The sequence below is a fragment of the Neoarius graeffei genome, chromosome 14 (genome assembly GCF_027579695.1).
Source record: "Neoarius graeffei isolate fNeoGra1 chromosome 14, fNeoGra1.pri, whole genome shotgun sequence".
Taxonomy (NCBI): Eukaryota; Metazoa; Chordata; class Actinopteri; order Siluriformes; family Ariidae; genus Neoarius; species Neoarius graeffei.
Window position 1 is genome coordinate 48,892,196 of NC_083582.1, and position 18,233 is coordinate 48,910,428.

At 41.0% G+C, this 18,233-nt stretch overlaps 1 protein-coding gene across 1 annotated transcript in view; it reads right to left on the reverse strand.

Annotated features, from left to right (window-relative positions):
• The window catches only part of uts2r2 (urotensin-2 receptor 2), a 47,468-nt gene that overhangs the window by 2,496 nt on the left and 26,739 nt on the right, over positions 1-18,233 (reverse strand). The window contains exon 8 of the mRNA XM_060939890.1: positions 11,681-11,804. Within this exon, the coding sequence (XP_060795873.1) occupies positions 11,681-11,804 (124 nt within the window). The remainder of the gene's footprint in view (positions 1-11,680; positions 11,805-18,233) is intronic.

Below are 18,233 nucleotides of genomic sequence, written 5' to 3' on the forward strand. Positions count from 1 at the left end.
ATTGTTCCATCAATGATGGCCAGCCGTCCTGGCCCAGATGCAGCAAAACAGGCCCAAACCATGATACTACAACCATCACCATGTTTCACAGATGGGATAAGGTTCTTATGCTGGAATGCAGCGTTTTCCTTTCTCCAAACATGACGCTTCTCATTTAAACCAAAAAGTTCTATTTTGGTCTCATCCATCCACAAAACATTTTTTCCAATAGCCTTCTGGCTTGTCCACATGATCTTTAGCAAACTGCAGATGAGCAGCAATGTTCTTTTTGGAGAGCAGTGGCTTTCTCCTTGTAGCCCTGCCATGCACACCATTGTTGTTCAGTGTTCTCCTGATGGTGGACTCATGAACATTAGCCAATGTGAGAGAGGCCTTCAGTTGCTTAGAAGTTACCCTGGGGTCCTTTGTGACCTCGCCAACTATTGCACGCCTTGCTCTTGGAGTGATCTTTGTTGGTCGATCACTCCTGGGGAGGGTAACAATGGTCTTGAATTTCCTCCATTTGTACACAATCTGTCTGACTCTGGATTGGTGGAGTCCAAACTCCTTAGAGATGGTTTTGTAACCTGTGTAATGGTTAGCACTCTGGACTCTGAATCCAGCGATCCGAGTTCAAATCTTGGTGGAACCTGTTTCTGTTTGGGCAGCACGGTGGTGTACAGTAGTGGTTAGCACGGTCGCCTCACAGCAAGAAGGTTCCGGGTTCGGACCCAGCAGCCGGTGAGGGCCTTTCTGTGTGGAGTTTGCATGTTCTACCCGTGTCTGCGTGGGTTTCCTCTGGGTGCTCCAGTTTCCCCCCACAATCCAGAGACATGCAGTTAGGTTGACGTGGGGCGGCCTTGGGTGCCCTTGAGCAAGGTACCGAACCCCGGGCGCTCTGGGCTGCCCACTGCTCTGTGTGTGTGTGTGTTTTTTCACTGCTTCAGTTGGGTTAAATGCAGAGGATGAATTTCACTGTACTTGAAGTGTGCATGTGACGAATAAAGGTTTCTTCTTCTTCTGCTTTTCCAGCCTGATGAGCATCAACAAGGTCCTCAGAAATCTCCTTTGTTCGTGCCATGATACACTTCCACAAACATGTGCTGTGAAGATCAGACTTTGATAGATCCCTGTTCTTTAAATAAAACAAGGTGCCCACTCACACCTGATTATCATCCCATTGATTGAAAACACCTGACTCTAATTTCACCTTCAAATTAACTGCTAATCCTAGAGGTTCACATACTTTTGCCACTCACAGATATGTAATATTGGATCATTTTCCTCAATAAATAAATGACCAAGTATAATATTTTTGTCTCATTTGTTTAACTGGGTTCTCTTTATCTACTTTTAGGACTTGTGTGAAAATCTGATGATGTTTTAGGTCATATTTATGCAGAAATATAGAAAATTCTAAAGGGTTCACAAACTTTCAAGCACCACTGCAAATTACATCTGCTCAGCTTTGACCTTTGTAGATGGCTATTTAGCATGGAAAGCATTATGAATCTGGCTTTTTTTTTTTTAAATGGAACAACTTTGGGAAGGTGGTTGTACAGTTACTGATTTATTGAGTAAAAGCTGTTTATTCTTTAACGCTACACAAATCCAGCAAACTGAGAATTAGTTTGTAATATTAGGGACTGAACAATGTATGGACCTGGACTGGATTTGCTTGGAATGGCAGCAATAAGCAACACCAAATCCAATAACCATTTCAGTACAGATTGCTATTTGTGGTTGACAGGTTTTAATGTCCAGAACTACTATTATTATTTAAACACAGAGCAAGTAATATGGTGGATAAAGAAGGATGCGTCATGGCCTGCAGGACTAGCATTAAAATTCACATGACTGATTTGGCCTGAGTTTCCCAAAAGCATCGCAGCACAAAGATCATCGTTAAATGGTAGAGCGAGCAGCACAATCAACGCTCTCTCTCCTCGTTAAGATGCTCTTAGCGTTAAGAGGTTTTTGGGAAACCCACCCCTGTAGTGCGTGTGCAGTGAATCACTGACTCAGATCTTTAATGCAGTATTTCATTAAGCAGCCAGAGGGTCAGTGATGTTTTTTTATTATTATTATTAATGTGTTACAGGAGTGAACATCCCAACCAAACATTAAAGCTGTTATACACTCACCGGCCACTTTATTAGGTACACCCATCCACCTGCTGTTTTATGCAGTTCTCTAATCAGCCAATCCCTTGACAGCAGCACAATGCATAAAATCATGCAGATACAAATCAAGAGCTTCAGTTAAAGTGCTGATGACACGTTTTTGACATCTTTGGCGATGTTTTATAACATAAAAAGTAATTCCCGATGATCCATATATTAATTCATGAAGGCGCCTATTTTACAAGTTATGATGATAAACGCGGCTATTTGGACAAATTTGACAGGGCTGCAGCACCCACGAGACGAAGGAGGAGGAGGAGCTATATGACGTCAGCGAAAGAACCTTCTTCCTAACTTACCAGTTTGTTGTTGATGCGACAGGTGTTCAGTTTATCATTATTAGTATTTTTATTATATATATATATATATATATATATATATATATATATATATATATATATATATATATATATACACACACACATACATATACACATATATATATACACACACACACACACACACATATACATATATATATATATATATATATATATATAGTTATTATGCCTTCGCGTTGTGTTGCCGGCTTTTGCTCCAAAACCCACAAGGATGGGGTAAGTTTATTCAAGTTTCCCAGAGATCCCAAGCTGCATGCGAAGTGGGTGAAGCAAGTCAGGCGCACTCGTGACAAGTGGGAGCCCTCACCAACATCCGTCCTGTGCTCTGAACACTTAGATTTGGATTGTTTTGACACCCTTCCCAGCTTAAAAGAATCTCTTGGGTGTTCAGTTCAGCACAAACGTGTGTTACTACCATCAGCAGTGCCTACACACTGTTGCCAGATTGGGAGGTTTCCCACCCAGTTGGGCGGTTTCAAGTGCATTTTGGTGGGTTTTGAACATATTTTGGGCTGGAAAACGTCAGCAGTATCTGTTGCCAGATACTTCTGAAGTTTTCCAGCCCAAAATATGTTCAAAACCCACCAAAATGCACTTGAAACCGCCCACTGGGCGGGAAACCTCCCAATCTGGCAACACTGCCAGTATTCCGGAGGGGGTCTACTAGTAGCTATGCCGGATCCAAAAACAGTCCTCCTGTCAGAACGTGTTGTGAAATGACATAAGATAAAAGGTACGTAGAGCTATAGATTCTACATGATAATCATAAATGTAATCATAAAGTTGGCGTGATAGTCATGTATTTGCTTGTGAAAGCTTGCGGCTTTCATGTAACTGCCGCCTAGCAACGAGAGGCAAAGGGTAAAGAGGGTAGGCTATCATAGATTCTATTCGGAAGAGATCAACACAATTCTAGACTCCCAGAAGAGGAAGAGCTAGCACTAGAGAGTTCACCGGCGTTTTCATGCGCCATTTCCATTGAGTAGAACCAGAGTAGAACAGCCAGTGAACCGCAGCGTGTTCTTCCGCTGACGTCACAACATGGCCGTGAGCCACGGACCCAGTTTTCTTGCGCTGTGCAATTAAAAGTTGGATATTTGCATAACAACAGCTTCTTTTCACGTAATTATAACAGAAATCTAACATGTTTGCCATGTTGTATAGTTTATTTAAGAAATTGCATAGAGTCATGTTCGTGTCATCAGCCCTTTAATGTTCACTTGAAACATCAGAATGGGAAAAATTGTGATCTCTGTGACTTGCACTGTGGGTGTTGGTGCCAGATGGATTGGTTTGAGTATTTCAGAAACTGCTGATCTCCTGGATTTCTCTCACACACACACACACCAGTCTCTAGAGTTTACACAGAATGGTGCAAAAAACAAAAAACACTGAGTGAGTGACAGTTCTGTGGGTGGAAACAAACGTCTTGTTGATAAGAGCGGTCAGAGGGAAATGACCAGGCCTGAGTTTCTCAAAAGCATCGCAGCACAAAGATCATCATTCAATGGTAGAGCGAGCAGCACAACGAATGCGGTCTCGCCTCGTTAAGATGCTCTTAGTGTTAAGAGGCTTTTGGGAAACTCACTGCAGATTGGTTGGAGCTGCCAGGAAGGATATAGTCACTTGTAGCAACTCTTTACAACTGTGGTGAGCAGAAAAGCATCTCAGCATGCAACAGCAGAAGATCACTGGGTTTCACTCCTGCCAGCCAAGAACAGGAATCTTAGAATCAGGAACAAGTTCCTATTAAAGTGGCCGATGAGGGTATTTCTCATGGAGTTCTTATAGTTATTAGCCTGTTTGATTGGCCCCTTCAATTAAACGTGTTCAGTTTCAAACCTTAACAACTGAAAGACAAGTCAGCCTAGAAATAACATGAACTTCAATCGAGTGTGTTCTATTCCTTGGCTACAAATATGAACCCTTACACATGCTTTAGTCAACGATGGCCACAAATTATATCCAAACCGTATCATGACTGTACCAAGTTTAATGGTGTAATTAGTCTAGTGACAAGGTTATTCGGTTTGCAGAGCCAGGTTGGTAAAACCAACAGCATGTGCTATTCCTATAAATATGTTTATCAAAAGGTTGAGAATATTACATAACAATGACTTAACACTTAATAAAAACAAGCATGTCACTCCATTAGCAGCCACACGGATTACCAGGTTTCACAGATGAGCAGCTTTAAATGACGGCCTGTTCTCATTTTCCTCCATTCTCATCTTATCTGCCCACAACATTTGTGTCTTAGGCTTCTTTTTAGTAAACTATTCCCTATTTTTGTATTCTTAATGTTTAAGAATTCTTGGTTGCTGGCCAAGAACGGAAGGACAATACACATAAGCTGTGATTCTTATATTTTGTATTATCATATCCAGTGAATGTGGATAGAAGCAATCATACACGCTGATTGGCTACTCTACTACTAGGCTATGAGCTCATATACTGTGAGTAGAGAAAAACAAAATGGCGGCGCGTTTTGCTGAACCAACCGAGGATGAAATAAAAATTCTACTCGAAAACAAAACCCCAAAGATACAAAAAAAAAAAAAAAAGGCAACAAAATATGGAATAAAAAATATTTGATGGTAAGAACGCATTTTTTTTTTAATTTAATTTTTCAAGAATTATTATTATAGCATTTTTCACAAATTGTGACCGTCATTTCACTGGTTTGTTTACATTCTAAGCGGAAATTATTTTGTCAGACATTTTGTATAAAGTTTTTATTGACTGAATTTGCAAGAAATAAAAATGCTGTTTCTCAAAATCCAGTGAATGTGGATAGAATAAAACAGTTATTCCACTCAATCTCTCCATATATGGCTTATAGACAACTCGGCGCGTACGACTCAATTTCGTGGAATAACTGTTAAATATAGATGCAAATGAAACTTTAAAGCAGTCATTCTGCGGACACTTTAACTTCACAGAGTAAAAAACAATAAAACCTGGCAACATCCAATAAGAGTAATATCCTGGTTTGCCTCCTCAGTGTAAAGTAGCCAAAACAAAACAAAAACCAGAACACATTGTACTCAGGTACTTAATGAGCGTGCTCATGCAGTGATGATATTCATTTCATTAAATGCAAAACAGACTTAATATTTTTAAAACCTCCCCTGTCTCTCTGCCATCCCTCTTTTTGGACAAGCACTGAGACAAAAACATACCCTCGCAATGCAGTTCAGTGCCACATTTGAGAAGCGACAAGCACGCACACCCTTTTCATTTCCTATAAACAGAGTGAGCGCTGAAAAACTGAGTCTCCCATAAGGGCGACGCCTGCTAGTCCCTGGAGGCTGGCGGCTGTGATTCACCAATCTGTGAAGGCAGCTGCCCCCCGCATGCCTCCAGGACCATGTCCCAATTTCCTCGCTGTGACTGACAGCTGTACCCTTTTTATTGAACACCTTTAGCGTTTCCACTCCTGTTCGCTTTTTTTATTTTTCTCTTCACCTGCCTTGTATCTTTTTCATTCCTTGACCCATCACCCTCTAAACCTCATATCTGTGCCCTTTGTAACCGCTCTTCACCCACCACCTCCCCATATGCCATTTTCCACTCAGTTTCTCAGCTGGCTGCTAATGCCTGTCACTGGTCCCCTCCTTCCTGTCAGGGGGAGGCTGATTATCAGTCGCACCATTGCTGAGCTTACTGCCAGGGTAGTAATTACCTTCACGAAGTTCATAGGTTCATCATCTGCCCATGATTGCAAATCAGCACAAAATAACTGTCTCAGCACAGCAGTGCAGAAAACTATGGCCCTTTTAGACGAACGCTTTAAACCTGTTGTACAGCGATTCAGAACAGACAGGGAGGACAATGACCTGAATCTCAGTGGGCTGACGAACAGAACAGAGCCAAAGTTCTTTCAAAACTGAAATGTTGTGAAATATTACAGTACTTGAGTTCGTTGGTTTCATTTGTTTTTGTGCACAGAAATGACAATTACTGGAGAACCCTTTGAGTGACCGGGAGAAAGGTTTAAGCAAAAAGCGTCTCTCTCTCGCATTATTTTTAGGACATGCTGACTTCCAGGCAAGGGGCACTGATGAATATTTGTTTGGTATTTTAATATGTGCCTGCAAAAAAGCGCTTATGAGGCACTGGCTGCTTCCTGAAGCCCCTACAATACAAGAATGGATAAATAGTAAATGAGATTTATAATACGGAAAGGATCACTTTCTCTCTCCATCTCAAGAAAACTGTGTTTATTAAGTTATGGATTACACATGTATACACTACCGTTCAAAAGTTTGGGGTCACCCAGACAATTTTGTGTTTTCCATGAAAAGTCACACTTTTATTTACCACCATAAGTTGTAAAATGAATAGGAAATATAGTCAAGACATTTTTCTGGCCATTTTGAGCATTTAATCGACCCCACAATTTATGTGATGCTCCAGAAACTCAATCTGCTCAAAGGAAGGTCAGTTTTATAGCTTCTCTAAAGAGCTAAACTGTTTTCAGCTGTGCTAACATGATTGTACAAGGGTTTTCTAATCATCCATTAGCCTTCTGAGGCAATGAGCAAACACATTGTACCATTAGAACACTGGAGTGAGAGTTGCTGGAAATGGGCCTCTATACACCTATGGAGATATTGCACCAAAAACCAGACATTTAGTAGAATTTAGCTAGAATAGTCATTTACCACATTAGCAATGTATAGAGTGGATTTCTGATTAGTTTAAAGTGATCTTCATTGAAAAGAAGTGCTTTTTTTCCTTTCAAAAATAAGAAAATTTCAAAGTGACCCCAAACTTTTGAACGGTAGTGTACATTCTCATTGTACATGTGTATAGTGACAATAAAGGCATTCTATTCTATTGGCCCTTTTCCACTACCCTTTTTCAGCTCACTTCAGCCCAACACGGCTCGCGTTTCGACTATCTAAGAACAGCACGACTCAGCTCACTTCAGCCCTGCTTAGCCCCCAAAACTCGCACGGTTTTGGAGTGGGGCTGAACCGAGCCAAAGCGAGCCGAGTGGGGCTAGGGGCATGAGGAGACACTCCCCTGTGCACTGATTGGTGAGGAGGAGTGTCCTCACATGCCCACACACGCCCCGCGAGCACGCTGGGATCTGTAAACACCGTAAACCAGGAAGAAGGAGAATCACGAATTACGAGAATTATGAAGCCTTCTGTGCCTCGCCTCATCTATACGCTCTTGCCAGTATCTGTCCGCGTTGTCGGTGACAACAAGCCACAGCACCAAGACCAGCAACACTAACGACTCCATGTCCTCCATGTTTATTGTTTACTCTCCGGGTCGTGAGACTACCGCTTAAAAGCTCACTGATGTCACTGTTTGCGCCGCCTAACGACATCACCTGACGTCCACCCACTTTCGCTAACTCCACCCAATGTGTCCACCCACTTCCAGCCAGCATGGTTCAGCGCAGTTGTAGTCGAAATGCAACCCCAACAGCCCCGCTCAGCTCGACTCAGCCTGACTCAGCACGGCACGGCTCAGCCCAACTCAGCCGCGTTGGTAGTGGAAAAGCGGCATAAGTGGGTCAAATACCGTATGTAAAACCCATACAACCAGATTTTGTGGCGGTATCAAGTGAATGATTATGTAAAGTTCTTGTTTTCCTGCAACTTTACTTTATATGCGCATGTATGTTGAACCCCTTCTTAGCTTTCAAATTTGTAATTTTATTTAATTTCCTCTTCTCTAACCTCTCCTGGACTTACCAGTCACACACACTATTATCCTTATGCAAACACTTAATCTCTCCCAAACTGTATAAAGGTCATAAATCCTGAAAATGTATGGAATGCAGAAGAGATGATACTGTTGGTTTGAGGAATGTATGTATTACAATCTGCAATCCCAAAATAAATAAATAAATAAAAAGTGAATTAAAAGGAGATAGTTAAAAAAAAAAAAAAGAGCAAAAAGCGTATCAAATCATCTGCATTCACCCATCACCTGCCTGCAACCTTTCATGTGCTCAGACAGCGCTGAGTGACAGAACGTCTCTCGTTAGCTCTCTCCTGCGTCGTACGTGCAGAGTGAGATGCAGATTTTCGGCAAAAAGACAGCAGTCTCTTAACCTGAAGGCTCCAGAAATATAGCTGCTCGAGTGCTCCATCAAGTGAATAACGGTCATTATCTACTCAGATTAGACAGAGTTATTAAAATAATTATTTAAAAAAAAAAAAAAAAAGGGTTTATATATAATACACCAGACCATAAGATAAAAGCATGCTTTTTTGCAATGGTCAGCCTAATCAGCTGACTGTTTGTGGATCATGTCAACATGTGGGTTTAGTGAAAGGTTACATTAAAAGGAAAGGTACAACAGATGAGTCAGTAATGCAGGTTTGTTTCCACAACATTCAGGACTGTAATGAGTGATAAATGGAAAAGCGAGCGTTTACAATAAAAACAGCCAAACTGATAAGTATGACTAACATTCATGTTTAAATAAACATGCAAAGTACAAAAGCATGAAGAAAATTGTTTGTGTCCTTCCCCAAATGTTACTTTAATCCACAAATATTTCCATGCTCAGTCTGAGTTCCCAGTAATGGTTAATTTACTGCTACTAGTAAATATGTTTCACCTATATATATATATATATATATATATATATATATATATATATATATATATATATACATATATACACACACACACACACACATATATACACACACACTTCTAAATTAGTACAAAAAAGAATAAAAATCCTCAACGAGATCTGGCATTGGCCTGTGTAGGTAATGTTTTGTTTCTTTCCAAAGCCACCACCAGTACTGCAAGATCATTTGTTAGCAAGTAAATCTGACAGATAGATAACTGTTTAGAGCAGAGGATGTAGTTACTGTAGATCTCAAAAGGACAGGAATCGATTATGATCACCACTAATCACATGTACAGTACTAGTCAAAAGTTTGGGGACACCTAATTCTAATGGTTTTTCTTTATTTTTATAAATAAACACTTCATGTCTTACAGTAATGATGGATGTCGTTTCTCTTTCCTTCATTGAGTGGTTCTTGACATAATATGGATTACTACAGTTGTGGAACAGGGCTATTTACCGTAATTTTATTATTTACTATTTGATCTCAAACACATTAAAGGTAGACTGCCTTTCAGATTTTTCAAGTGTAGGTCATAAAAAGAATTTTCCCTGACACCCAATTATTTTTTGTTTAGTGGACCAAAAGCTACTGAACTCGAATCACAGACTTCCAATTTTATTAGGGTTTTTTATATATATATATATATATATATATATATATATATATATATATATATATCCATATCCTGCTTCACCGTGACCCAATTTAAGATACTATGTTATGCGTCACGTGGTGGGCTTTCCCCGTTCAGCAAGGCATTGTGGGATACAAATTTGAAACAGGAGAGAAAAATGGAGGACGCAAATGAAACGTGAAAGACCGACTACAATAACGGAAAGCGAGAAGAAAAGATGTTATGCTGCTAAGGAAAGGAAACGCAGGACCAAACTAATAAATATCGGTGGTCAGCGAGCACCTCGGTGTGATCAGCTGTTCGTTTAGCGACAGAACGATGGAACTGTCAGTGCACGGTCAAAGGTAAACCTGTAGATGGCAGTAATGCAATACTGTGGATGCCAGCTGCCATAAAACCCAAAAGAAGAAGAAGAAAAAGAAGGTAAGCCTGCACACACGGACTTCCTCTGTCTGCATGACTGTGTGACGCGAGCGATTTCATGCACATTATTTGCTCGGGAATCCCCTCAAATTAAATAACTTCCCAGCCACAGAATGGCCTGATATTTTGTGAGATATTAAAGAAATAAACATATATCACAATGACCAAATTTCAGAAGGAACTAAATTTCGCCGATTTTATGAATTCTAAAGGCCGTCTCACTTTAAGAAGACAAGAAATTGCACTAATTAACTTTTGACGAGGCATAGCTGTTAACTGAAAAGTGTTCCAGGTGACGACGTCATGAAGCTGGTTAAGAGAATGCCAAGTGTCATCAAGGTAAATGCTGGATATGCTGAAGAATCTAAAATATAAAACATTTTGGGTTTTTTAACATGTTTACCACATAATTCTATACATGTTATTTCATAGTTTTGATGTCTTCAGTATTGTTCTACAATGCAGAAAAGAGTCAGAAAAACCTATGAATGAGTACGGTGTCCAAACTTAACTGCAACTGTAAGTGACACCTTCTACAGACTCGGTGGCTCAACAGAATAAAACTGTTTGGGTCAATAATTCCCATCTCATCATCTCATTATCTCTAGCCGCTTCATCCTGTTCTACAGGGTCGCAAGCAAGCTGGAGCCTATCCCAGCTGACTACAGGTGAAAGGCGGGGTACACCCTGGACAAGTCGCCAGGTCATCACAGGGCTGACACATAGACACAGACAACCATTCACACTCACATTCACACCTACGGTCAATTTAGAGTCACCAGTTAACCTAACCTGCATGTCTTTGGACTGTGGGGGAAACCGGAGCACCCAGAGGAAACCCACGCGGACACAGGGAGAACATGCAAACTCTGCACAGAAAGGCCCTCGCCGGCCACGGGGCTCGAACCCGGACCTTCTTGCTGTGAGGCGACAGCGCTAACCACTACACCACCGTGCCGCCCCGGGTCAATAATTATATACCATAAATAAATTACTGAAATACTTGGAGACAAATTAGAGAGGTAGGAACAGCACATTTTTACAGTCTGATAACTGCATTAAATTAACGTGAAAATTGACTTTCAGCATGACACCCAGCCCAAACACAAAGGCTTTCGAACAGCTTAAATGTTTAAATTGTTGCATAAATAAGCTGCCTAGTTGTAATGTGAACCTCAAATTTACTTCCGTCAAAAAAGCACCATGCAAAAGCAGCGATAAGAAACCTGTAAATCAGTCAGAAGCAAGCTATCGCATATACACAATATGAACCTAACGCAAGTGCTAGACACTTAAATTACAGGTTTCTTGTTAACGGATCCATTACCCTGCATTACTGTCAAGATGCTAAGTACTAATTCAACCAGTACATGAGAGCAAATCTGATGTCATGATTAATTCCCTTTCTACGGGATTTTACAGACATTTTCAGGTTTGACTTTATAATTTAATTCAACAAAATCATAGATGATGTCTCAAATTAAATCAATAAAAAGTGACATGCACCTGCACGGGGCTCCACTGTTCGGTTGCTGTTTGGGTCCATAAAGATGAATCGCCCCCCTCCAAAATCCACACCGTAATCTGTCAGGTACAGTAATGAAGTGTAGTCAAAGGACCCATAGGTCACCTGTAGAAACAACATATTTGAAAAAAAAGTATGTTAGAAACCACACGTCACACACATTCCAGACAAGCTTCTTTCCAGTAAAAAAAAAAAAAAAAAAAGTAGTACATATTTCCCGGTTAAATTGAATAAATTACATGGAATGATTTGCCCTGTGAAACATTTTCTCCTTAATCTAATATAAGTTCCAATTCTCCTCACTGAAAGTTTTCTGTGTCCCTGAGATTTTAGGGGATGGAAACATCCAGTGCATCCAAATCGAATAGATCTCAGATTTCTAGATTTTGCTTCAGACTCAACTTCATCAAGACCTCCATAAGGCTAAGCCCAGTCCTGCTATGGCTGTTTCCAGGCCATATTAAAACAAACAGTAATAATGGAAATCCCAGTTGAACGTTTTTTTTTTCCGCCAGACCTCACAGTTACACAAGTTTTCTCTAATCTTAAAAGAAGCAAATGGTGCCAGCACATAAAACTGCATCATGTTAACACCAGGGGAGTTTAATCATTTCTATGGAATTAGACGTAGCCCTGGGGCAATTAGAAAATGTGTGGCAGGGAATGACGGGTGATGGCCACGGGGAAGTTCCTGAATGTAATATATGCAGTTGGATCATAAATACACAGTGGCTTGAAATAATGAAGAGACAAAAATTAGGATCGTCATCTGCACCCATGGCTCATAGAACAATGCGGCAAATCAAATACTCCGTACTGAATCATCTTAACATTTGCTATCAAAAGAAACAGCTCACACTTCAGACATTTATTTACACACATTTCCAACTCAATGTATAAATCATTTAATCATGATTCAACCTTGAACATGCTTAAATAGTACTTCTAATGTCGGTTTAATCACCATGAAGAATTTTAAATAACCTTAACAAAAGAACAAATAAAGAAAGAGACTGTTTTATAAGCCATTTAATAGTGATTAGATTAAGGGTTTCGGGGAGGTGAGCTCATCCTTCAACAGCATGCAAGAAAGCATCTCGTGGAAGTGATGAAAAACACATCTGCTCACCATATTCATAAACAGGGGTTTTGCAGAAACAGACCGTGGTGAGCTCTGGCTAAAATCCTGTACAGTGAGCATTCATATTCACATCAACTGGAACGTGCCTTCAAAAATATCACAGGAGTCCATTATAAATGCTGACTTCAATAAATGGATGGATTTTTTTTCGTTCCATGCGACTCGTTGGTTGCTCCGATTATCTCAGGCGATGATGCTTTTGAAGTCAGGCCAAGAGTCAAGCAACGTCCCTCTCCAATTAGAGTAGGAGAGAGCAAATTGCATCCCCACTGAAACGCACTGGTTTCATTCCTGAGCTCTACAAATCATCAGAAGATAACTGAAGGGAATATTAAGAGACTGCATTAAAAGCACGATGCTGCAATTCTGAGGCAAGATCACAAGAAAGAGACTCTTGCCTCATACTATATGAAGCTATGTGCTGAATATCTTCTGACTCTAGTCAGAGCTACAGGTAACCTTTCCTCCAAATCTCGTGACTCCTATAATCTTATAATCTCTTCTCCCACAGACTCTGTGTTGTTTTCATACATTTCTAGTGTTTTCTGGTGAAATACTATGGAACTCTGTTCAGCAGGTTCACTAGTATGTTTTATGTGTAGGCAGCACGGTGGTGTAAGTGGTTAGCACGGTCGCCTCACAGCAAGAAGGTTCTGGGTTCGAGCCCAGCGGCTGGTGGAGGCCTTTGTGTGTGAAGTTCTCCCCGTGTCTGCGTGGGTTTCCTCCGGGTGCTCCGGTTTCCCCCACAATTTAAAGACGTTGTTAGGTCTCACCTCACCTCAGCCCAAGGACGGCCTTGGGCTGAGGTGCCCTTGAGCGAGGCACCTAACTCCCAACTGCTCCCCGGGCGCTGTTAGCATGGCTGCCCACTGCTCTGGGTATGTGTGCGCGCTCATTGCTCACGTGCATGTTCACCATGGGCGATTGCTCTAAGACAACGAGGGAGGCTCAGCCTCCTCTAAAAATGACGAACATCATGTAGGATGAATTGCGCTAGGCTTATGTTATAGCCGACCTTATAACATTGCTATTTCAGATCCAGAATCATAGAAACATATGTGCTCAACCCACTACAGTGCGAAATCATTCCCTTATAACTTTAATGTGTGCGTGAGTTTTTCCCCCTCGTGACAGCGTGATGCAGCCCAGCCTCAGTGGACTTCAATGGCATTTGGGAGCATTGCGCTTTTCAATCTCAAAATGCAAGACGGTTATTGGACAAATACTGCGAAAATGCCCGCCTACGAACTCCCAGCCTCACATGGGAGGGACATGGCAGTTTCCGCGAGGAGACTGGTGATTGGTGAAAGCGGCCGGATATTTTCTTTGATTGACAGCTCGTTTCAAATATAGACAGGCAGCGGTGAATTTCAGTTCAGTCCCATGCGGATTCACAAGTGCTGCGGTGTATTGTAAGAGATCAGCTTACATTTCGATTTCATTCATTACATACGGTTTCTACCAGCTTTTTTAGTTTGTATATATTTTCATTGTAAATAAAGTGTAAATATGGTGTTGTCAAGTTTGCTATCTTAGTTCCAGAAATTTCGTTTATTTGAGTGACTGAACTTGAACTTGAGGGGGCTAGTCAGCTAGCAAGAAAGCTGCGCACGGATGCCAAGCATTGCTGATTTAATTTTGGCGAAGCCATTTGCCAGTCTTCCTTTCGAGGAAAAAATTAAAGAGCAGGGTAGACCAACGCCTCAAATTGACTTGGTGAAAAAGGTAGGGAATAATACTCGTTCCTTTCAGCTCTCCTGGTATGAGAAAGTGAATTGGTTAACAGCAAGTGACCCACATCAACAACAGTAAATAGGCTACTTTAGTAATATGTCATGGATGGACCAAAAATATAGAATCTATTTAAAATGTTTATGCTGAGTATATTATATTGGAATATATATTTTTCTGGATATGAATTAAACAAAGCTACAATTTGGAAAACATTTTTAAACAAAAACACAGCCGAGAACATTTCACACTACAGACCTGGATTAAAAGTGAAGGGTTATCAAAATTGTCAATAAAACATTTCTCAGTCAAAATAAGTAAAATATAGGGAAAGTGTCATTGAATGAAATGTGCGGCACCCAGCTCTACTGCTGAGGTTCCTGACAAAGAGCTGCTTTCAATAATGATCAATTTTTAAACATGCCACAATTTTAAAATATAAAATGTTAAAATATACCCCCCCCAACACCACCATCATGTATATTGGACAGTAGGCTAATGGGCCAAAAGAACCTGTTATTTCACAGTTTGTGACGCTGCCAACAATCAGCCAGATCAGAGGCAAGAGTATGGGCAAAATTGATGTTTTTTCTTTTAAAATCTGGAAATATCGTAACCGACCAGCCTCCTCTGTTTGAAAGACTACCAGCCGCCACTGATGTTCACTGCTTCAGATGGGTTAAATCAGCAGAGAGGAATTTCACAAGTGTGTGATGAATAAAGTTGTTGTTGTTCTTTGTTGAATTGCTCAGTGTTATTCCTCAGTAGTGTCTGCTGTTCTCAGTTTAGTCTGCTGAATTTGATGGATTTCCATTTATACACAAAACTCACACTCCTGCAGCAACTGTCTGAATTCTCTGGAAGTCAAAGACAGGCCTTGGGATTGGCCAATTGAAGGACACACGGTCTGATGAAGTTCTAGTGAGAATTATGATGCCAAGTCAACACATAGCTGATTGTGGTTCTCTGTAGCAGAACTGGCCAGCCCACTGGATATACCAACCACCTCACCATCTACTGTCCTCCTTGACTATAGATTCTGCCACTGTTGCACAGAATTCATCAACTAGGCCAACTCATGGCCTCAAGGTGGTTGAACAGAGCCTGGTTTACACCAGAGCAGATCTGTTGTCCCAAATAAATGGAGAGATCTGGCACCCTCAGCCACATCACATGTGCTTGCGAATTTGGGCCCTTGGAATGAGCCAACAACTGAGGCCTGAGATCTTACAGAAACCCTCTGGAATGCAAGAGTTTGTAGTTTTAGTAAACAGGCCTTGTATGCCTTTAGATGGAAGCTCTTTCATGAATAGTGTATACCTCATTGACTGGATTCTGTAATGCTCGATTCAGAAGTCCCTGTCTAGTCTAAACATGTATGTGGCAGCCTTTGCAGCACATCACAGGGGGCTCATAAACTTATTACGACCTTGAAAGGGGCAAATCAAGGTTGAATAAGAATGCATGTACCACTAACACACCCTGTGACAGATACAAACGCATCTCCATGTCAGCATCTGAGTGAATCAGCTGTTTAAGCTGACATCAGAAACAGCCGGCCATCGGAAAGATACTGCAGATAAAGCATTACTTGTTGAACAAGTGTTCAGATATTTTAGAAGTCAGCTTATATTGGTTTTGATCATGATTACAAGTTTTAAATAGAGCCAGTCAGCATACAGCTTCCTCTCAGGGGTGTAACATTTAAAAAGAACTATACAGATGCAACACTCTGGTCACGGATTCGATTCAGTTCATGGTACTGGCTTCATGATTTCAGTTCAATTCTCTGAATATTTAGAACAAAATCTAAATGAAGAAAAATTCTTCTTATTCTTCCAGCTGCTCCTGTTAGGGGTCGCCACAGCAGATCTGCTCCACATATTTGTTTTAGCATAGGTTTTATACCTGATGCCCTTCCTGGCACAACCCTCCCCAATCTATCCAGGCTTGGAGCCGGCACTAAGTATGCACCACCTTGTGCAACCCCAGTCGCTGGGCATTTTAACCTAACCTGCATATCTTTGAACTGTGGACGAAACCAGAGCACCCTGAGGAAACCCACGCAGACACGGGGAGAACATGCAAACTCCACACAGAAAAGCCCCCGTCGGCCGTGAGGTTCGAACCCAAAACCTTCTTGCTGTGAGGTTACAATGCTAACCACTACACCACTGTGCCGCCTTGAATGAAGAAAAATTGTGACAATTTTAAACACTGAAAAATCAATGTGTGCTTTGTTTAAAGCTACATACAGTTAGGTTCATAAATATTTGGACAGAGGCAACATTTTTCTAATTTTGGTTCTGTACATTACCACAATGAATTGTGAACAAAACAATTCAGATGCAGTTGAAGTTCAGACTTTCAGCTTTAATTCAGTGGGTTGAACAAAATGATTGCATACAAATGTGAGGAACTAAAGCATTTTTTAAAACATAATCCCTTCATTTCAGGGGCTCAAAAGTAATTGGACAAATTAAATAATTGTAAATAAAATGTTCATTTCTAATACTTGGTTGAAAACCCTTTGTTGGCAATGACTGCCTGAAGTCTTGAACTCATGGACATCACCAGACGCTGTGTTTCCTCCTTTTTAATGCTCTGCCAGGCCTTTACTGCAGCGGTTTTCAGTTGCTGTTTGTTTGTGGGCCTTTCTGTCTGAAGTTTAGTCTTTAACAAGTGAAATGCATGCTCAATTGGGTTGAGATCAGGTGACTGACTTGGCCATTCAAGAATATTCCACTTCTTTGCTTTAATAAACTCCTGGGTTGCTTTGGCTTTATGTTTTGGGTCATTGTCCATCTGTATTATGAAACGCCGACCAATCAGTTTGGCTGGATTTGAGCACACAGTACGTCTCTGAATACCTCAGAATTCATCCGGCTGCTTCTGTCCTGTGTCACATCACCAATAAACACTAGTGACCCAGTGCCACTGGCAGCCATGCATGCCCAAGCCATCACACTGCCTCTGCCGTGTTTTACAAATGATGTGGTATGCTTTGGATCATGAGCTGTACCACGCCTTCGCCATACTTTTTTCTTTCCATCATTCTGGTAGAGGTTGATCTTGGTTTCATCTGTCCAAAGAATGTTCTTCCAGAACTGTGCTGGCTTTTTTAGATGTTTTTTAGCAAAGTCCAATCTAACCTTTTTATTCTTGAGGCTTATGAGTGGCTTGCACCGTGCAGTGAACCCTCTGTATTTACTTTCATGCAGTCTTCTCTTTATGGCAGATTTGGATATTGATACGCCTACCTCCTGGAGAGTGTTGTTCACTTGGTTGGCTGTTGTGAAGGGGTTTCTCTTCACCATGGAAATTATTCTGCGATCATCCACCACTGTTGTCTTCTGTGAGTGTCCAGGTCCTTTTGCATTGATGAGTTCACCAGTGCTTTCTTTCTTTCCTTTCTTTCTTTCTCAGGATGTACCAAACTCCAGATTTTGCCACTCCTAATATTGTAGCAATTTATCAGATGGGTTTTTTCTGTTTTCGCAGCTTAAGGATGGCTTGTTTCACCTGCATGAAGAGCTCCTTTGACCGCATGTTTTCTTCACAGCAAAATCTTCCAAATGCAAGCACCACACCTCAAATCAACTCCAGGCCTTTTATCTGCTTAATTGAGAATGACATAACGAAGGAATTTCCCACACCTGCCC